This window comes from Alnus glutinosa, chromosome 12 (assembly GCF_958979055.1).
Source record: "Alnus glutinosa chromosome 12, dhAlnGlut1.1, whole genome shotgun sequence".
In the NCBI taxonomy this organism is placed as follows: domain Eukaryota; kingdom Viridiplantae; phylum Streptophyta; class Magnoliopsida; order Fagales; family Betulaceae; genus Alnus; species Alnus glutinosa.
Genome location: NC_084897.1, coordinates 21,589,463 through 21,611,380, shown reverse-complemented (window position 1 = coordinate 21,611,380; position 21,918 = coordinate 21,589,463). Strand labels below are relative to the sequence as shown.

At 35.2% G+C, this 21,918-nt stretch overlaps 2 protein-coding genes, 2 non-coding genes and 1 pseudogene across 6 annotated transcripts; 1 reads left to right on the top strand and 4 right to left on the bottom strand.

Moving 5' to 3' along the window:
* Positions 1-235: 235 nt before the first annotated feature.
* On the bottom strand, positions 236-8,225 carry LOC133852287 (26S proteasome regulatory subunit 6A homolog). 3 transcript variants are annotated; one of them, XM_062289017.1, is made up of 10 exons: positions 8,037-8,225; positions 5,581-5,694; positions 3,863-3,970; positions 2,588-2,779; positions 2,291-2,482; positions 1,816-1,934; positions 1,561-1,648; positions 1,148-1,267; positions 915-1,055; positions 236-645 (listed from the first exon to the last, which is right to left on the bottom strand). In XM_062289017.1, the coding sequence occupies exons 1-10, from the start codon at positions 8,157-8,159 to the stop codon at positions 568-570; spliced, it is 1,275 nt and encodes a 424-aa protein (XP_062145001.1). In that variant the 5' UTR covers positions 8,160-8,225; the 3' UTR covers positions 236-567. The 3 variants fall into 3 exon arrangements, with proteins under 3 accessions (XP_062145001.1, XP_062145003.1, XP_062145002.1); XM_062289019.1 differs by lacking the exon at positions 8,037-8,225 and adding an exon at positions 5,177-5,300 and having other exon boundaries at positions 5,581-6,115; XM_062289018.1 differs by lacking the exon at positions 8,037-8,225 and adding an exon at positions 5,825-6,114.
* A 970-nt stretch (positions 8,226-9,195) lies between these two features.
* On the bottom strand, positions 9,196-16,547 carry LOC133852185 (uncharacterized). The gene is made up of 13 exons (XM_062288883.1): positions 16,313-16,547; positions 15,216-15,353; positions 15,054-15,135; positions 12,920-12,996; positions 12,729-12,844; positions 12,528-12,636; positions 11,985-12,101; positions 11,781-11,872; positions 11,021-11,087; positions 10,858-10,939; positions 10,687-10,778; positions 10,362-10,505; positions 9,196-9,600 (listed from the first exon to the last, which is right to left on the bottom strand). The coding sequence occupies exons 1-13, from the start codon at positions 16,445-16,447 to the stop codon at positions 9,454-9,456; spliced, it is 1,398 nt and encodes a 465-aa protein (XP_062144867.1). The 5' UTR covers positions 16,448-16,547; the 3' UTR covers positions 9,196-9,453.
* Positions 16,548-16,820: 273 nt separating this feature from the next.
* Positions 16,821-19,394, bottom strand: LOC133852186 (probable U6 snRNA-associated Sm-like protein LSm4; annotated as a pseudogene).
* On the bottom strand, positions 18,852-19,043 carry LOC133853110 (small nucleolar RNA snoR127). The gene has a single exon (XR_009896226.1). It is a non-coding gene; the product is annotated as a small nucleolar RNA snoR127 (small nucleolar RNA).
* A 2,242-nt stretch (positions 19,395-21,636) lies between the features above and the next one.
* On the top strand, positions 21,637-21,708 carry TRNAE-UUC (transfer RNA glutamic acid (anticodon UUC)). The gene has a single exon. It is a non-coding gene; the product is annotated as a tRNA-Glu (tRNA).
* The last annotated feature ends 210 nt before the right edge of the window (positions 21,709-21,918 follow it).

The window sequence follows — 21,918 nt, the reverse complement described above, 5'->3', positions numbered from 1 at the left end:
ACTTTTGAATGTGTTACATTTAGACTTAATTTATGTTTTTTTTTTTTTTTTTTTTAATATTGTTCTTTTATGTTTTGTTGGATTTCTAATTTATATTTTTTTATGTTTGTTAAATATGTAATATTGTTAGATTGACAGTTGCACAACCACCCTTTGTAACTTGTATGTACGTACGTAATTTTTGAATGAACATATCATGGGGTGTCTGTATTTTTTTGAATGAACCCAAGAAACATGCAGATAGCGGTTTATAATCACACGCGAATGCGGTTAATTAAAAGTGATAACCGCATAATGCAGATACAAATACATTTATTACCAAAAACCGCATCCGCATTTACAACCTTGTTTCCTTCTTATCTTTACATTCCTTAGGTTTGTAGCTTCTCACATCCACGTGGGTCCGTAACAATCCTTCTTCCATTAAAAGCCCTTGTCCTCCAGGGTGAACTCAAAAATAGCTAACCCTAGTTCCAATTGTTACGTGCTCACGTAACTGAACATGTGATGAGCGTGATATATGGGTAATGAAAGATGAACTTGAACAAAATCCTCCCACTTTCCAGTCTATGCATAGTAATTCAAGCTTGCTTTCTTTTTTGCCTGAACCTGAATGATACCTTCATTGAAGTCTTCATGGTTCACCTGAAATTGTACAAATCAACACTAAAAAAAAAGCTTGATGGCCTCTAATACAACAACCAAAAGAATGTGAACCATGATGACAAATGGATAGCTAAAGAACAAAGAGAAGTCCCACATCCCCAATTGAAGCAATCCCTCAATTGCTCTAGTTATTGGCCAAGTTCATACCTCAAAAGGCCAAGTCATCTCACCAACCTTTCCCTTGATTAATGAAACTAATATAAATTTGTCAAATGGGCAAGAGATTGCAAAATTATGGAAGTGCACACCTCAGTTGCATCGCGGCGAAGGGCTAGCATGCCTGCCTCCACAGAAACAGCTTTTAGCTGTGCCCCATTGAAATCATCAGTAGACCGAGCCAGTTCTTCAAAATTTACATCTCGATGAATGCTCATCTTCCTCGAGTGGATCTAAATCAAGGAAAAGGATTTAATTAGAGTCCTGCACATATCATTGTCTAAATGCACAGAATCATCAAAGAAAGCACTCCTGAAGAACTCACCTGCAAGATATGAGCTCTTGCTTCTTCACTGGGATGTGGAAACTCAATTTTACGATCTAATCGACCAGATCGCATAAGGGCCGGATCCAAGATGTCAGCACGATTTGTTGCTGCAATCACCTAAGGGTTGCATTTAAAATTTGTCAATTGATGGTCCGAAATAGACAAGTACAATTGCATTAAGTGCCACTGCCTGTTAATTATTATCTGAGGCACTAAACTGAATACATTTTAGCCTGTAACCGAGTCCGAGAGAATAAAGTTTTTTACGAAGCATTTTTATAACACAAATTTCATGAACCAAAACACTACGCTCCACCCAAATTCAACACTTTTAAAGTGCTCAAGATGGCACCCATGAAATAAAAATAACTAAATGGAAAGAAGAAAAAGAAAAAGAAGCATAGAGAAACCTTAATCCGGTCATCGCTATTAAAGCCATCGAGCTGATCGAGCAATTCTAACATTGTCCGCTGCACCTCCCTATCACCACTCACTTCACTGCAGTAAAGACAAACACATTTTAATCAGATAAGCTCTTATTTAATAAACTAACCTATTCCAACCCAAAAAAAACCCAAGAACACTCAGGTTCTGAAAAAATATCAAACAGACGTAAATCCAAAAACACAAAAATTACTGCATTGCGGAAATTAGGTACAGCATACCTATCAAACCGTTTTGTGCCAATGGCATCAATTTCATCTATAAAAATGATGCAGGGAGACTTCTCTTTTGCTAGCTGAAAGGCATCACGAACAAGTTTTGCTCCTTCTCCAATGAACATCTGCAGAAAAATCATGTGAGACCAGTTTAGAAGATAAAGATTCCACACTTGTTGCAGCTTAACTATTGATATGGCACACAATAGTTGAATTTTTCATCTGGGAAAATTACAGCTCAAGTGCTTTCAGTTTCTGATAAGAACAGGACCTCAGATGCACTACAAGATGATAAAGATAAGATCTCCATATAATCTAATTATCAGGTGTCAGCATATATGCATCATAGAAAAATGATAAGCCAACAAGTGCAAGAAAATAGAAATCTGACGAGCAAATCAAAGACCTTTTCAAAACAAGTAATTATAAGTAATCAGCCATAAGAATGCAGAAATAAACAGCACAACAACGTGTCTCCTACCTGGACAAGTTCTGGGCCTGCCAACTTAAGAAAAGTGGCATTTGTTTGTGCTGCACAAGCACGAGCCATTAAAGTCTTCCCAGTTCCAGGAGGTCCATACAAGAGCACTCCCTTTGGTGGACGAATTCCTAATTTCTGAAATCGCTCTTTGTGTGTCATGGGCAAAACAATGGCCTCAACCAATTCTTGGATCTGTTGCAACAATAATCAACTTGAATCACCAGGAATCTATCTATGGAACATAACAATAAACAAAAAGGAGTTATTCTAGGATCATGCCGAGAATCAGAAACTTGCCTGTTTCTCCAGTCCTCCAATGTCATTGTAATCTTCAGTTGGTTTTTCATCAACCTCCATAGCCTTTACTTGAGAATCATACTCGGATGGCAGTGTATCCAAGATCAAGTAACTATCTTTGTTCACCCCGACCAAATCACCAGGCTTTAATTTATCAGGGTCGACAAGTCCAACAACAGGAAGAAAGATAGTCTGCAGTCAAGTGGAATACAGATTATTGTTTCTTTGATACATGAAACCAAGACAACAAAAAATTGTACATTTTTCTTCAAATTTAACAGGAAACAAAAACTAATTTGCATATTTAACCAAATTCTTTCTCACCCCTCTTGGCTCCAGGCAACTCAAAAAGACCAAAGAGAAGATCAAGAGAAAGCAGTCTGACACTTGTAGAGTAAGTCAACAACACAATAAACTAGATAAACTGCAGCAAATTCAATTATTTTTTGGATTGGGAGGGGGGGGGGGGGGGGGGGGGGGGCGGGGGGTTGATTACACCTAGTGCATCTTGAATAATGTAAACCACCACAACAAAGATGATGGTCCCCTGATGGTTAAGAATACAAATTGCATCCATCAAGAAGCCAGACTTAGCCGATTATAGAACCACATTTCAAATCCAAGGTAGACATAACTATTGCATATTGCTTGGTCCCAAACACATCATCATATTTTTTAACCGAACTGACAACCTAATCAATTGAATAAAAGGAAGAAAAAAAAAACAGTAGAAACATTGGCAATATTTGGACATACAAGTCAACTAGAGGAAGATCCAAGATAAAACTTTGTGAACACATACAGTATTGGTGCAAAAGGTACCATTACTACCAGTATCAGCAAGTATAAGAGCGCCAAGATTTAAAATAGTACACAAGAGTCCTAAGCTTGTTAAGACAACTCTTGAGCGGAGCTAAATACTCAACCCCCACAAACATATTGCACGAAAAGTAAATGCCATCAAAGTTAAAGGATTCCCAGTGATGCCCATGACAAATTATTCCTGATCCGAAAAGAAAAGAGCAATTATCAACACTTAGATAGACTGCTTATTGTTGTTCAAGATTCTTAGCAAAATAAGTTCCATAACTGGAAAGCTTCTTTCCACTTAAGTTCCATAAGTGGAAAGCTTAACATAAGAAAACACAAGAAAACTGCTTAAATAACATTTAGCAGAACAAAAAGAATTGAAAAGTTCGAATAAGATTAAACCACTTCTGGTGACTCCACTAGTAAAATATAAGAACTAGCATTTAGAGTAATATGCAAGCTCACCTGGCGAGTAGATGTTTTCAGCACAACACATTTTCCCTTCCTTTGTGAGTCAAGATCAATATTCGCACCATCTTCCTCAGCCTCGTCCTCTGGATTCATTTCCAAAATCTAAAAACACACAAGATTGCAATTAGAGTCCAGTACAACAAGCAAATAACTATAATAACTTAAGTACAAACACCAGTTCCCCACATGGAGCCTAGTTCAGCGGCAGCCTCACAAATTAGGCGTGGGGTAACCAAATCAACTCAAATATCATAGTTAGAGCATAAACTCACAATACTCATCGCACTATCCCTTCTAGATTATCATAAAAGAGTTCTGATTGTTGAAAATTATTTCATGAAAGTTTAAGTTTCCTCCAATTTAAATTATTTCAATTTTCCCTTTATTTTTTTAATTACTCTTTATCCCACATTGTAAAGATATGAGTTTTTTGTGTGCTATATAAGCATTTATCTTGCTCTTATACTAGATTGGTTGTGTCACCAAGTGCGAAGCACTTGGTCGTCGCATGCACGCGTGTCGCTTATTCAATTTGACGCTTTAGACGTACTTAGCACTTCACAAGTGCGCATTGTTGCACACAAGCTTATTATTTATATGTATTTTTCTAATGTGTACAACTGCTATTCTAACAGTCGTATTTTTGAATATTTAACTATTTTTCCAACCATCAGAAACTACTACATTTTCTAACTGCTTTTTCAATTGTCAAAAACTGTTTTTCCAACAGGTAGAAACTGTAATAAACTGCTTCTGTAATTTATAAAATATCTTTTTCCTACATATTTTTTATCATATTTTTTCCTTCTCTTCTTGTTATCTGCTATTACAAAATTTCTTAATCATAGTGTTCAGAATTTGCAATCTGCACATTACATTCGGGTGATGACAGAATTGTTGTATTCTCTTTTGCAAAACTTATTGTATAAGTGGGAGGTAATATTTGTCTACGAGACAGATTAATATTCGCCTTATTGTCCAAGAGTTCAGTGATTTTTCCATACAGTTTTTATTTTTCTTTCATTAATTTCTTTAGTTCCACATCTTTATTTCTAACATTGATTTGAGGAGATGTTAGTGCACACAAACCCATGTAACAGCAAAATTCAGAATGAGATTAATAAACATTTGTAGTGTTTAGTAACAGGAAGTTGGTGGTTGTTACTGGCTCAGAACTTCTCCACGCCTCATGACATGGTTTTTGGAACATTTTTTGGAAGTAAACAAACATGGAAATAATTTTAATACATTCTAGATGGATTCAAGATCTAAATAAATTCTTTCATTTGTACATATCAATTTTCTCACATGGATTTCCTTGAATTGGTATGGCCTTCTCATGACTTGAACGAGATTCTACACTTCTTCTCGTTTAATTTATTTTGCCTCGCATTCAAGTTTAGAATCGCCCTTCTTCTCCACCATAGTCTTTCTTTTTATAGCAAAAGAACACCCAATGAGAATAAACATTTATAAGAAATGAAAAAAAAAAAAAAAAAAAAAAAAACGCTATATTCCCAGTACTGAGGGGTCAATCAGATATCCCATACTGTCATTCATGGTTACATATAAACCTAAACTACATATTTATGGCACCAAATATTAGGGTTTTCATAAGGAATCAAACAAATTATTTACAATCAAAATATAAACGGAGATAAGAAAAAAATCGCTTAGCAGAAAATTAAGAGTGAGAGAGCCTGATAATTTACCTCAACAATGTTGCCGACCAAGTAGGGCACCTGCTTATTAAGCATAATCTTCTCTTGATTCTCTTCTATCCTCTTATTGTACGAATCAAACTTCAAAATAGTTTGGTGCAACTCCTTTACGCAAGAAATCCACACAACTGGTTCTCATTACAAATTCGTAGAACTAAAGAAAGAAAGAAAAAATATAGCTTCCAATCAACAACAAAAGTACGAAAAAAAATAAAAGAGAAATAATATATAATACACTGTATCCTATTTCCAATCCAATGGACTTTTGTGGAACTGCCCGCCCTTGAAACTTATCTCTTTTTTATTGTTAAACATTGGCTGATCTAATATGGGGATGGGGTGGTGATATGAGCCTAAATATTTGGTAACTGTAAATTGAAAAGAAAGAACAACTTCAGCACTTCAAGGGCCAATCCCTTCTCTAGCACACGATTATAAGCTCACGGTTTTAGATGCAAATACTTTGATAATCTTTCATTATGGAACTGATCAGATCTAAATATCCCAAATTACTGCCACCAATGTAAGAAAATCTTCGAGATGGTATGCCCTATATGCCAATGTGTATATACGATGTACGGTATGATAATTTATTCCACAATAAATTACTTAATGGAATCAGCATTAATTTGCAATCGATTTGATTTTGTATTAATTCATTTTAATTTCTTAATGGAAGGAATAATTATGGTGAATTCTAATAGAGGGTCCCTGACCTATTCTATAAATATGAAGCCGGTATATTTCATCAATATGGCATTCGATAGGCATAGGTCAAAAGATACATTTTCATTTTTCCATTGCGTATTTAGAATAATATTGTATTTACGCTGACAACCGATTCTAATGACCCACTAACACATTACAACTGACATAAAAGGTAACTGTCCTACTAAATAACCGTTATTGTGGTGGCCTCACTGCTACCCCACAACTGCTCCACTACATACACACGTCCCACTACCTGTAATAACATTACATATGATGGTCCTAGAAATTGGTAAACCAACAAATACTTAAAGGGGTTAAACTCTTTTTCTCCCCTGGTTGGTTTGACTCTTTAATTTTTTGTTTCCTGTATTTCAATTCGTATCATAGATGGTACTTGAACTATGGCTAAAGACAGAGACGATACCTCCGTCAAAAAACTAACGGTAGTCCACGTGCTTACTCTCAAGTGTTGCACGTGGCCTATGCATTAAAAAAACTGAAAATAAAAAGCTTTAAAAATTAATAAATAATAAAAAATTGAAAATATTAAAAACTTAAAAAAAAAAAAAAAAAAAAAAAGAAGAAGAAAAAAAAGAGAGGATGGGGTGGTTCATGGCTGGTTTGGCCACCCTCAAAGGCCAAAGCCCCTTATTTTTTATTTTTTATTTTTTATTTTATTTTTTTGACTCTTGGGGGTGGCCGAACCAACCTGTTGGGCCACGGGGTGGTTTGGCCACCCTCACTGGCCAAATCCCTTTATTTTATTTTTTTTGGCACTTTGGCTCTTAGGGGTGACTAAACCACACCCATGGCCCTTGGGGGTGGTTCGGCCACCTCCAATGGCCAAACCCCCTTAATTTTTATTTTTTTTTAACTCTTTGGCCCTTGGGGGTGGCCGAACCACCCCCACTGACCTGAGCCACCCCTCCTTTTGCTTTGTTTGTTTGTTTTTTTTTTTTTTGTTTTTTTTTTTGTTTTTTTTTTCATTTTTTTAAAGCTTTTAATTTAATTTAATTTTTAAGTTTTTTAATTTTAATGTATATGACATATGTCAAATTGTCAATACCTGAAAGGAGACACGTGGACTATCGTTAATTTTTGGACGGAGATACCATCTCCGTTTTTAGCCATAATCCAGATACTATCTGTGATACGAATTGAAACATAAGGGGCAAAAAATAAACGAGTCAAACCACGTGAGGCAATACCCAATTTAACCCTACTTAAAAAGCAAAAGCTAACATGTAAGCAATGACACGTTCAAGTAATGCTTCCCATTTAGGCCCATAACAGGTGGGATGAGGCTATAGTATATAGCATTACTCAAATTACAAACCTGAGAATCCACACAAATTCATAGACTAACAGAAAGGACCAATAAAAGTATAAAGAAAAAGTGTAACTTCTTTTCCAAAAACAGTTATATAAAGATAGAAATAGCAATGAACACACACTCAAACACATTACCAAAGTAAAACCAAATAAATCGAAAGTCATTCAAAAACATATATTGAGGAAAAACACATTACATTAAAATACATATAAAAATTAATGGAGCTTATTCTCAAAAAAAGGGCCATCTAAAATAAACCATCTTAATGCACAGAAAAAAATAACGGGAAAAAATCCACACAAACCCTTACAATACCCTAACTCTCTCTTTCAAACATATATTTATGTAATAGAGAGAGAGAGAGAGAGAGAGAGAGAGAGAGAGAGAGAGAGAGAGAGAGGACCTTGAGGACGAGGCTCTTGATGGCATTGTCGAGACGATGAGATTCTAGGACAATTTCTTCGATGGTCATCGAAGCGAGCTGGTCGTCCTCCAAGGTCGAATCTTCTACCATAGGTGTTGCCATCGGAATTTTAATTGACGGAGGAACACAAATTTGCACACAGAGAGAGAGAGAGAGACCAAATAAGCGATTTCCCGCTTTTGCTCTACTACTTGAAGAAAGAAAGAAAGCTTGTTTTCTTCTTCTTTTTCTTTTTCTATTCTTTATTTTCTTCATTTCTTTTGGGTCCGAGCCGTCTGGATAGGAGCGGGCCTTGTGGGCTGTGTCGCATTTGGGTTTTGGGCCCAGTTAAACGGAAGAACATCAATTACCGTTTTTGCCCCCAATCTCTCTCTCTCTCTCATTAATATGGCATTACAAGTGGAACTGAACAGGTGAAAACCGTAAAATTGAGATGATCTATTTTATGGTATAAATTTTGTTTTATTGCATTTAATAGTGTAAATAGTGATATTTATTTTTAAAAAAATTAGATGGTATCACATTATTTAAAATTTTAAATGGCATGGTAACATATTCATCATTGTGAAATCTAATATGAATCATGAAATAAATCATCTCTACTTTACTTAAAATAGAGAGAATTCCGATCCAAATAAAAGAGACAAAGCACAAAATTTATTAGGGTGAGTTAAAATGTGAAAGCAATTTGAATAATATTTAGGAGAATAATCATTGTAGGCACGAATTCAGCTATGAAGTGAAAGGTAACCCATTGGACTACGTAAAGATAAAGATCCAGATTTGTGAATAGTTCAAACTAATACAAAGGCTACAACACGAAATGTGATATGGAAACTATTTTAAGAGAAATAAATCAGAATAATTTTATAGTTCAGATTAAATTTCACATATATAATGATGAATATATTGTCATATTATTTAAAATTTTCAAATAATGCGACTTCATGCATATCATTAAATACAACAAAATAAAACTTGGACCGTGAAATGGTTTATTTCCATTTCAATAATCGTATTCGATAACGTTAAAGGGGTTGAGAAATTTGGTGTATTCTATATATTGGTTATCATTGTTTTCTTATTACTCTCTCAAAACTCAACATTAAAGAAACAATCCCACTTTGCATCTAACTAATTGGAATAAAAATATTCTTTTTGTGATTTAGTGACGACAATTTCCAAAAGTTTGGGCCAACAACTAAACTAAAAAGAAAATAACATAAAGTTCCCAATTATTGACCATTGATCTAGCTTGCTTGTCACTCCTGAGAATATATACAGGGTACAGGGGCTGACTATTATTAAGCCACCAACTAACTGCCACAACAGTTTCAGTCAGTGGAAATCAAGGCAAGAATAAGAAATCTAAGTTTAGTATAGTGGACATTAGACTTCAAAGTTTCCAGTATATGCCCAGTCCATGCAAAATGCCTGCAACAACACCCCAAAACAGTATCTCTGCAAAGATGACATAGAGTAGAATGCCTGCTCTCCGGGAATGCCAAACTCCAATGAAAATGTGTTTTTGAATCCAATATATCTGTCAGGAAAGATCAACAACATCAATAAAAATTAGAAAAGAATATTTTTGAAAAAAAAAAAAACAAGGAGGAGCAAGACAATGATCAAAGTTTAGTTGAGGTTTAGGAAAAAATGTCTAGGCTGATTGTTCAGATGACTGGACAGGAGGCTAGCGTTGCCAAGGCACGGGAAGACCTCCGTTCTCCTAGACAATGCACGTTCATCGGATAATCAAGGTAGCTTAGCTATATGCAATAAGCAGGACCAATGATACATATTAGGTTGAATCCAGCAACATGAAAAGGGAATGGTTATGGGGGGAGAAGATCTATAAGTACATGGCAGCTTGGATTAGAAGAGGAGAAATAAACAAATAGACAGCTGCAAAAATTGGAAATGATAAAGCCTATCTCCAACAGAGTTTTGACAAGTTTTGGAAATTGCTATAACAGGTTTCTAACCTTGACAAGTTTGTGCCTATCTGACAGGAAAATCTAATGCAGTTTTGGAAAAAAACTAGGAAAAGACATTCTTAAACACAGTAAAACCTCCATGAAGTCAAGAAACATGCTGCAAATCCGCACTCTTAGTCCAGCCTAGGAAAAATTATGTAAAGTCTTTATACAAACAATAGGTGGAACCACCTATATTCTTCTCCTTCCAGTGGTAGTCTGAGAAGGGATCTAATATCATCTTAGAGCCCATTATCTGAACATACTAAGGGGTGGTGACAAGACAGGTTGAGGTAAAAAGTAAAAACACAATACGATGAATATATACCAGTGTATTATGGGGGTCATCATAATACCACCCATTAATGAATCCTGCAAAGATGCCTTCAGCTGCCATAACATAGATGAGCATAGCATTCATGCCGATCCATTCCAATAGCAAAAACAGATACCTAAACCCCCAAATATCAACCTGGTATCAGAGGAGAAAATTAGATTAAACTTGATGTAATCTCATTGAACTCGCATACCCAAAAGAATTGATAATCAACTTTTAACCAAGCCGCAATCCCAACAACACGGGTCCATATTCAAAAGATATATAAATGATCCTAATGAAAAGGAACAATCAAAATTTCAAGACAAAAGAATACCAAAATGTAGAAAGCTGAAAAGACCAAAGCTGCTGCTCCAGATGTCACACAAACATAGCTAAATGTGTACAACTGCTTATTCAGAGGAATTGCTGCATTGGGGAAAAATTAGAAAACAGTGAGATAACAGATAATATACAAAGTTGCAAATACTTAACGTTCAGTTCACACCATGAGTGAAATGAAGGATAATTCCAGAAATGAGGAGGGCAAAACCCATCAGAATCCAGTGCTTCAGTCTAGCTTGATGACCCTGTAATAATTGAAAGAGATCAGTGAAGCGAGCAGATCTTCATGTAAGGTAGGCATAAATACATGAAACCATAGACCTAACCTTAAAATGTACAAGCACGTGTCCAAAATGCACCCCAATGATGGTGGAGAGAATAGCTGATATTGAGCTGCAATAAGATAAATATTCACAAATAGAAACGGTTCAAAATGAAATTGTCAAGGTTTACAATAGTCAAATAAATTACATCAGGGGAGCACACTCATCATAAACTTTCCATCATAGCCAATTGGAGCATCAGTAAGGTTCATGCTTAAAAATATGAATCTACAGGTGTAAGAAATCAATAAATTGCTCCAATTGAGTGGTTGAAAGAGAGATCATGCCTCTTAGAGTCAAGGCAGCCTTAAGTATTTTTAAAGGATTAACGATAAGACAGGGAGAAGACAGGGACAGCATGTCTTCTCCAATTTACTTTTACATACAGCTAAGTTCATATTTTTATTTAGTTGTTAAGAAATAGTGTGCAATTATTTTGAATTTTTCTTTCATGCTTACTATTTTCATTCACATACTATATACTTTGGGAAAGAATAGCTGAAAAAAAATCAATTTGATAGACCAAAGTCACAGTTTGGTGGTGCAATGGAGTGAATGTGCCCAAGGAATTTTTGTGAAGTCCATTTGTTCACTATATCCTAAGGCCAAGCCTAATGATTTCCATCATGTGGTTTCCTCAGCAGGGAGCATTAGATTATTCAGCAAAAGGTACAACTAGTTACCTGCAGATAAGAATCTAGACAAGACGCACTGTTTCCATTATTCATCAAAATGACACTAGTTAATTATGATGTTAACAGACCTTAAAATTCCTTCCGGTTCAAAAGGGGCATGGCACCATGAAGGAGCACCACTTCGGAAAGGCCCCTCATATGGGGAATTCTCAGTGCAAGCCTGCAGAACTTAATATTAGAGAAGATTAAATATTCAAAAATGCCACTGTCTTTAAACTAGCGATCTCAAATTCATAATATGATAAGGAGTAAAATAGAAAAACGCTACAAACCTTAGATCTCTTCCAAGCTGGATGTTGATACATGTGCTCGATTCCTAGCACAACTCTGTCTATATGCCCGACTGCATTACAAGGAGGATCCAGTTTTCCTCTCATGCCACAGACTACCTAAAATTAACAGAATATACACGTTAATAGATTATCCAACCATTTGTTTTCTACAAAGTTTTCGACCATGGTAGATAGTTCCATTACATAGAGTGGAACCATCATGGGTTAAGCTTAGTCACTAAAAAAGTCAATGCACCCCTCACCAAAACTAGTTCTAATTACGAAAAGACCTTAACCCTTTTCTAAGTGTAGTCGTTGCGTGCTATGCAAACCAGAATATCAGGATTTCACAAGTTCAACCCCTCCATGTCCAAATTGCTCCCAAATAAATGATTGATACCAAAGACTAAAATTAGTCAGTTACTAAACAAAATATTTAGGCCTGTTACTGACATCTCCAACTATATACAAAGATAATAGCAATATCATTTGAGGAGAAGTTTCTGATTTAAAAGAATGAGATAAAAGGAACCAGAAGCTTACTGTAAGTTCAACAGTATTATTTCCATTTTGGACAGTGAATTGCCAGTCTGGGACATATGTCCCATAAAGCACAGCCAAGTAAACAATAAGAACGCATGCTCCCACCAGCCTGAAATTTTAGAACAGAGAAAGTCTTTGATAATAGTTTTACTGATAAATTTTCATCGGGAATACACGATAGCACACACTTTACAAACTTACCAATGCCAAGAGTACAACTTGAATACAGAGAACCAGCTCAATGGAAAATCCTTGGCTTGAACATCTCTTGAAAAGATTTCCACCAGCGATACTACCAAATATGCTAAAGCAATTCTCTAGAAAGGGTGAAAAGAATTACTGCTTAAATTCATTCCTATAAGGCTAAGATACTTGACTAATATCAACATTACCTGGAGAATGCCGCACCACCTTATTTTTTTCATGTCGACACCATATGTTAGTTTGTCGGGAGCATGTGAAAAACCTCCTTCAAAAATGATGAAGCTAAGTTAACATCTAAGCGACATCTAATGCTTATAGTCCTTTCTTAATTTCTTCTCTCCAATAATGTACCACTAATTATTTGTCACTTTTTTTGAAAGAAAAAAAAAAGTTGTTCATTTTATCTGAATACCACCTTCTTCTGCCTATATATAAAACGTATAGTTGTCTGCTTAATGAATGATTGCTTACGACACATGAACACTAAGGGATGGCATCGGTCTTGCAAATGCTTTATGTATTCTTGCATCCAACAAATCATGCAATCATTATACGGTAAGATATGGTGTTACCTGCTCACATAACTGAACGATTGATGAGCGTGATATGGGTAATGAAAGAGGAAACTAGTTAAAAAAAAGAGAATTAATTAAGGGATTTTTAGGGTAGTAGAGTATTGCGAGGACCCCAAGCCTCCATAGCAGAATATTTCGAGGAATCTTAAGCCTCCCAATCAAACAACAAATGTTTGAGAAAATTATACTTTTGATATCCCTTTTATTAATGGAAGTGTGGTGCCTTATATAGGCTTTCAATAAGAACCGGAATGAAAATACAATTCTAAAAGAAAACATGTTTATCCTTGAGATTCCTAACAATATATAACTCTAATCCTAATAATTCTTAATAATAAATAATGTTAATCCTAATAAGACTCCATATAACAATGACATAATAGTTTATCATTTATGTGCATCCAACTTCTTCGTTGTTATCTTTACATTCCTCAGGTTTGCAGCTTCCAATGCAGCTCACGTGGGTCCGTAACAATCCTTCCTCCTTTAAAAAGCCTAGTTTTCAAGTCATACCAATTTTGAGGTGAAAGATGGCTCCAAAGTTAGTTTCTGGCATAATCTGTGGTGTGAAGACAAGACCTTAAAGGAAGCCTTTCCAGATTTATACGGTGTTGCTTGCGCGAAGGATGCTTCAATAGCGGCTTACTTGGAGCTATCTAGTGGCTCCAGTCAGTGGAATGTAAGCTGTGCTAGAGTGGCTCATGACTAGGAGGTGGATGCCTTTGCCTTGTTTTTCAATTTGTTGCATTTAGTTAGAGTGAGACGGGAAGATGAAGACAAGTTTTGGTGGGTCTCCTCCAGAAGGTTGTTCGATGTTAGATCCTTCGACAATGTCCTGGCTTGTAATGATGTCATTCTTTTCCCTTGGAATAGTATTTGGCAGACTAAGGTTTCTTTAAGGGTGACTTTTTTTGCTCGGTCGAGGGCCCTAGAAAAGATTCTTACCATGGACAATCTTAGGAAGCAACATGTCATTGTAGTCGATAGGTGTTGTATGTGCAAGAGGAATGAGGAGTTCATATACCATCTCCTTCTCCATTGTAAGGTTGCTTGTACCTTATAGAATGTTTTTTTTTTTTCAATCCCTTAGGGCTATCTTTGTTTATTTCTAAACGAGTAGTTGATTTGTTTACTTGTTGGTGGACTGCTGGTAGCACTCCATAATAGGATATTTCGAGGAATCCTAATCTCCCTTTTATTAATGAATGTAGGGTGCCTTATATAGGCTTACAAGAAAAATTAGAATGAAAATACAATTCTAAAAGAAAACGTGTTTATCCTTGAGATTCCTAATAATATATAACTTTAATCCTAATAAGACTCTTAATAATATATAATCTTAATCCTAATAAGACTTCATATAACAATGAGATAATAGTCTTATGTCCATGCAATTTCTCCCTTCTTATCTTTACATTCCTCAAGTTTGTTGCTTCCCACACATGGGTCTGTAACAGACGTATGGACATTTGAGAAGAAAACTTATTATATGCCATTTCTTTTGCCTTTTTGAAAGTTCTCTCATAAAATTTGGTGATCACTTGTATATAAAGATGTTTACTTTAATGGCTATGCTTCAACTAAATTCTAAATAGGAAAAGCAAAAGCAAAAAGTTGCTGATAAAACGTTGCCCTCAAACCAGCCATCATTTTTGTTGATCAAATATCCTTGTAAAACAAAGTTATTGCAATGTGGGAAAAAAAAAAATGTAAGCTGAGTATAAATGCAAATGAAACAAAAACTGACCTTGCAATAGGAGACCCCAAAACAGAAGCTTCAAAGTCCTAAGAATCACCTTTCTGATGGCCAGAAAACGGTTTGGTATTCTCTACACGAGAAAACATCAAGAAATGAATGCATTGTGCAATACTTGTTCTGAAGTTGGACGGGAACAGAACAGAAACCAACCTTGAGAGCAAGCGCAATGGCCATCCCCACAATGAACAAAAAGAATGGCATCACAAAGTCAGCAAGATTGCAACCATTCCATGGTGCGTGCCCAATCATAGGCCACTCTCCTCCGGCATCATCCACCAAAATCATCAACTGCAAAATAGATATCACAACTCTAACATATAGTTTAATCTAATTTTTACTAGACTTTATGAATGGTCCAAGATAAACAAAAATGTAATTGATAAAAACATACAACATTAAATATAATAATTCACGTTTAACAGTAAAACTCGTCCAAATAGGTCCAGTTTAGCAAAATAAATAGGTCCAGGGCCCCTCCAGCAAAAAATTTGTCAAAAATGCTTTTTTTTTTTTTTTTTTTTTTAACTTTTAAATTTGTTAAAACACACACACACACACACACACATTTTAAGTCTTTTTTTCAACTTTGGCCCCTTAAAAAATTTTTACTACAGTTTAACCCCTTAAAATCAACTTTCTATTAACTTACCCTGATTTTATTTCCAGTCTTGTACTTGATGAAAAGGAGTTTTCTCCTGCTGATATATGAAAGTTAAGACAGAATTCAAAAAAAAAATCACAGTGCACACACACTTTGTGTACAACAAGCATTACTCTTGACATCAACTTAACGTCCTGCCAGCATCATATTCTACGTGGCACAATCAACACTAGATATTTGTATTTTTTTAAAAAAAAAAAATGGAAAAAAAAATAAAAAATTACACGCACTGCATATTCCCAACTCCCAAGAGCCGTTTGAACGTTACTAAACCTTAACACGTCGCATTGTAAAATATTTATGGGTTATTACTCTTTTCTGTTTTGGTGATTTTCAAGAATAAAAATAACAAAAATGAGAATACATAAATGCTGGATATATCCAAAACAAGTACATGCAGTGAAAATTATAGAAGGAAAAAGAAAAAGAAAAAAAAAAATAGCAACCCATGAGAAAAGGTGGACAAGAAATTGGAGCCAGAAATTATGGGATTTCTGCTGCTTCACTCACTCATTCAATTCGCAAAAATATCAAAAATATATATTTTGAAAAGGTTTAAAAAAAAATATGGCTTATATCAATGTACCGCAACAGTGAGGCCTCGGAAGATGTCCAGGGAAGCAACGCGCTTTGGTTTCGGGGGCTTTTGGTCCGCGATATCGGGCTCCGGCACAGTCAGCAGGTGGTGGTCCGTCGTCGTATCAGCTTTGATTTCCGCCATTTGATTTGAGTTTTCTGCGAGTTCAACGGTATTTTTGCTGAAAGAAGATGGTCTAAGTACACTATCCGAGTGTGGTCAAACAAGCCAGTGATTATAGATAAGTCTCTGAGGTTTTTGTCTTCTTAAAAGTACAATAATTATACTAAATTAACGTATAAAAATGGAAGATGGTGCCTTCTACAGATTTTAGTATAATTTCCTTAATTTTTTTTTTTTTTGGACAATTCATAAATAATGAGTAGATGCTTCCAAGTTACATTAACAAGTCAAATTTCTTAATTCTTGGAGTAATAATATTATTGTTAGAAAATTACTTGTTTAGAATTGTCAAAAGTAAAAAACAGTTAGGTCTACTGACGTTGCGCATGAGAGGAACGTTACATACATCTGTGTTACATAAACATATGACCTCAAAAAGAGCAATATTACATGTTTTTAACCTTAATGCCTACTGAATAGAGACTATTAGACTAAATGTCTACAACATGTCATACCCATTTTCAGTCGACATGATCGTAAATTGAAGCAATAGCTACACATTGATAAAATATCCACCAGATCAGTGATGTAATACAAATTGTTGGAGAAAGGATATGAATATGAGAAATGACTCCGTACAACAGTTATGCAGGTGTTGTGCAGAAGTGTAGACACATTGGGTGAGATTCATGGAGTAAGTCCCACCCCATGTGTCTATAGTTGTGCACAACTGTTGTACAAGGATCACTGCTCAATTAAGCTAAAAGCTATACACTAAATCTGTTCCTTGGACGCAGTCTTCACATATCTCAACCACTCGGAAATATCTTTTCTTCCCTCCTGTTGCTTAACAAGCAGCATCTTTCCAATTCCAGCACCTTAAAAAGTTAAAATAGTGTCAGCCATGTCCTCGTCCTCCACCTGTTCCACAGAAGAAATCCTAGTCATTCTAAAAGGATTGCAACACTTCCATTAAATTTACATCAACTATGGGGCAGCATGGTCAAATGTTTGCCATCACATTTATTACCGATAGCTAGGACTGTAGCTTTTTGTTTTTTGATACTCCATATTCTAGAAAGGACGTAAATCACATAGATAGTACCTTTGTTGCCACCACTTCTGCCTAGAGACCCTCCTCTGCCCCGGCCTCCTCCCGTGCCTCTGGCACCTGCATCATCTACACTGCGCCCAATGCCTTTCACTTGCCTCCCACAAGCACCTTCCTCTCTACCTCTTCCCCTTCCGCGCCCCACACCAGGTGGCCTTCCATCTGAACAAGTTGATAGATTAGTTAAAAGGCTAGTGATATATAAATGCATACAACTTTCTGATGTTCTCACATTTAAAAAGCAAGGATGCTCATTTTTTCAATCTTTTCCAGCTTCAGTGTAAGTAAAAACTCAAGTAGTTCTAGCAAAACCAGAATACTTATGATAGCCAGTTCTGGTCAATCCCTGTATAATAAGCTAGTTGTATCAGAAACTTAGAACATCAAAACAAACTCTATTAAGGAAATAGAAATATTAGAGTTAGCACTGAAGCTGTGAGAACAGAATTGAGCATATAGCTTCTGGATATTTGACTGAGCTATATTATGCAGATCAAAATTGTCCAATAATTTAAAACTCTCAAAGAAGTGAATCTTTTCGCAAAGTTCTATTCTAATTTACTCTTCTTTTTTAAAAAAATAAAAAATAAAACAATGCAAGGCCAAAAACTAATAAATTAAAATGAACAAAAACCAAGACAGAGACAAGTCCCTTTCAACTGTAATGAACACCATGTAGCCACAAAATATACCTGAGCGGCTCTTTGTCTCCTCCTCTGAACTTTGTCAACCACCTAAAGAAAAAAGCAAACATTACCATAGGAGTTCGTTAGGTCTTGAAAAAGTTGCAACAATAAAACAATATAGTTGATCAGAGAAGTCTGTTTTTACTTCTTTTTTTCTCTCTAAAGTAAGATTTAAAGTATCAGTACAAACTTGGAGTATTCCATATTACACAACACAACCAAACCCAAGAGATACCCAGAATGTCATAAAAAATTCCCCCCTCAATGCAACAAACCTTCTCCATTAAATAAGTATAGACTACAAGAAGAGTTAAATGGAATTCTAAAAGCCCAGAAAGATGGCTAGAAGTAACTCTGAGCCTAACTACATGATGGACAGATACCAGCAATTTAGTACAAAACGTATGACAACTGGAAATCCAAGAAAATATGTGACACAGTGTAAATAACATAAGCAACATATAAAGATTCTTCATCTTGTGCATACAGCTGTAGCAAAATGGTAGAGGAGGGGTTTGGGAGGGGGAAGGCTATCTTCGACTTGTAGCCTAGTATTATTGACACCCCCCACCAGTGACCAAAAAAAAAAGAAAAGAAAAAGAAACCAAAATGTCAAGTAGGTAAGAACTCTGGTCAGGAACAACCAAACTCTATGTTGTCGTCACAACGATGCACTTCTACAGAAGGCATATATCCTCTAAAGCTTTATCAAGTGTATGTAAGAGACACATTATGCCTCTATAACAACAAGTACAAGCTTTGAAGAAAATGCCTTATGGAGCACATCAATGTCTGATTTGGCTAAGCTACATCATTCCAGAGAAAGGAAGGGGGGTATATATTGAGGTTAAAAACGAATTTATAAAAAAATAAAACTCATCTGGGACTCGAAGATACTTAATTGTATTCCCACGAATGTAACATTCTGGCATTCTCCAAAACATATCTCCATCCTACATCATCATAGTGCGATGATGAATCACAAATATAGTGAACTTTAATTTATGGGATAAGATAAAACTTACAAAAAAAAAATTCAAAGAAACTGATGCAGAAATGTTTGGAACATAATCACTTTTGAGGTACATATGACTTCTCAAAGATGGATATTCATCCATGTATCACAGTTCACCAAATGCCCATTGTAAGTCTCCCCGTTTTTCAGCTCCATTAACTACCAACCATAAAAATAATAATTAGAATAAGTATCATCTGTATATGAATTAGGATGGCATTTACAATTTAATTATTTAACTGGGTTCTTACAACAGTAAATAGAAGCCAAGATACCAAGTTAGCATTGTGGAAGGACAATTTTAAGCTGTTTAAAACAACAATCTATGCAATGTAATGTTTGTTTTCATGCAAGAAAAATTCTTCAAAAGTTTAACCAAAAGACAGCTGAGTTTCAAATTTCATGTATTAAGTACTTCTCAATTGAGTTAATTATTGGTTATTCTCTTTATTTATTGTCTTTTTTAATTTTGCAGAAATTATACTTTACCTACATGTGGAATGGGTCAAGTTTGAATTGCCAAGCCATGATTTAAGAAGTTGAACTTCACCCACAAGAGGAAAAAGTGCAACTTTCTAAACCAGTGGCTGATGATTCGGACTCGACCCAAAATACAGCAGGAATTAAACCCTTTGTTTTTTAACCTCAACTATCCCAAATCACAGAATTTAAAAAATTAACTTTTTTTCCTCTTCCTACGTTTTTTAGGCTAGAATGTGAAAGTGAAACATAAATCAAATCCACGGAGAGACTGCTCTCACCAAAACCAAATGAAATCAGTAGGGTCTTCATTCCCAAAGCAATATAGAAGAAACAGCCAAAAGAACGAAACTCTAACCCTAACAATCAGTACACTGAGCTACATACCATTTTTCCGATCAAAGCAAACCCAGCAATGATAATAGACCTGCAAATATATCATCATAATAAGCAACGTAAAGAGAAACATGAATAAATAAACGAATAGAATTAACCCGTTTGGTTCTTAAGAAAATGTAGGAAAAGAAAAGACACCGAAGTTTTGAGTCTTTTATTGCAGAATTTATAAAGTAAGAGAACATGTAAGGTTGAAATTTTCTTCCCTGCGGTATTTTTTTCTTAGTTAACAAACAGATTTAGTGCGTAACTTGTATAACTTGTAGAATTCATATACTGGGAGACTGGGAGTGAAGCAACAGTTGAAGAAAAAACAGACCTTTCTATGAATTAATGATACTGTCAAAAAGAGTCGCAATTCCACATGTGAAAAGGAAGAGCCTCATAAAATAAGGGACATAAACTTTTTACAAATTATACAAATTGACCTTTAAAAGCAACATGTGTCATTTACGCATTAAAAAAACACGTGATGTCCTCAAGGGGTAGCTCAATCGGCTGGGGACCACATCTCATAAAGCGGACGTCATTAGTTCGAATTCTCCCTCTTCCCTCTTGTGTGGATATATCAAAACAAAAAACCATGTGATAAACACATGCTACCAAAAAAATATATACTTCTTATATGCTTAGGGATACATGTCACATTTAGAAGCCGATTTATATGAAGTTTTATACAAACAAATTTGTTGACAAATTATGTCCTGAAATGAGGGAGGCAAATATAACTTTTGGCCATTTTGGTTAACAGGATCAAACAAATCATTTTGGCAATTAAAGATTACATTGGCTCTCTGTCAAGACATACTAATTATATTTATAAGGCAAACGTTATCAATAACCAATTTTCATATATTCTTATATGTGAATGTTGCAATTTTTTGGCGGTTGTGTCTATCATAAATTGTTCGTAAAGTCATAGTTATACTCATAGAAACAACAAAAGTTACCTTCATATTATTGGATAAGGATTCTCAACAATTATTTGTCTGAATTTGAAAGTATTCGAACAAATTCTCAAATTTGGATAAGTGATTGTAAGAGACTACTTATGAGATTCGCCTGGCCGGATATGTGGTTGAACAACCCAATTTTTATTTGGTCAAGTGGGTTCTATAAATGGTATTTCACAATCATCTGCTTGAATTCTCTCAAATTAGAACAAATAATTATAGAGGATCCCAACATTTTCCCTAATTACCAAAATAAGTATATGTCTTTTGTTGCTTAGAACAATTCCTATTCCACCTTTACGGAGAGTTCATACTCATATCTTTTTTTTCACTTATGATTTTTTTTTTTTTTTTTTTTTGTAATATTCTCAAGGATGAATGAGATGCCGCTCTATCTTATTTATTTGTCAGAAAAATGAATTGAGGATCCTAAATGGAACTTGTTTACTCTTGCCCGATGGGCTTATTCTCTAACAAATACAACACACCTTAGCTTTGATCTCTCTCCATGACTCCTCAAGAGGTAGTTTCATTACTTATATTATTTTAAACGCACTCTAACAAAAGCATCCGTTGTCGTCCAGCGGTTAGGATATCTGGCTTTCACCCAGGAGACCCGGGTTCGATTCCCGGCAACGGAACTTTTTATTTTTTTAGTTTATTGTTTTGTTTTCTAAATTAGCCAAAAGTTTATATGCAATTTGTTTCCTGAATTTTGGAATCAATCATGCTTAGTAATTTATATGCAATTTGTTTCCTGAATTTTGGAATCAATCATGCTTAGTAATGCTAAGTGTCATTCTTGTGTTCTTTCAAAAGTAATGCTACTTAAAATTACTACTAAATTTTAT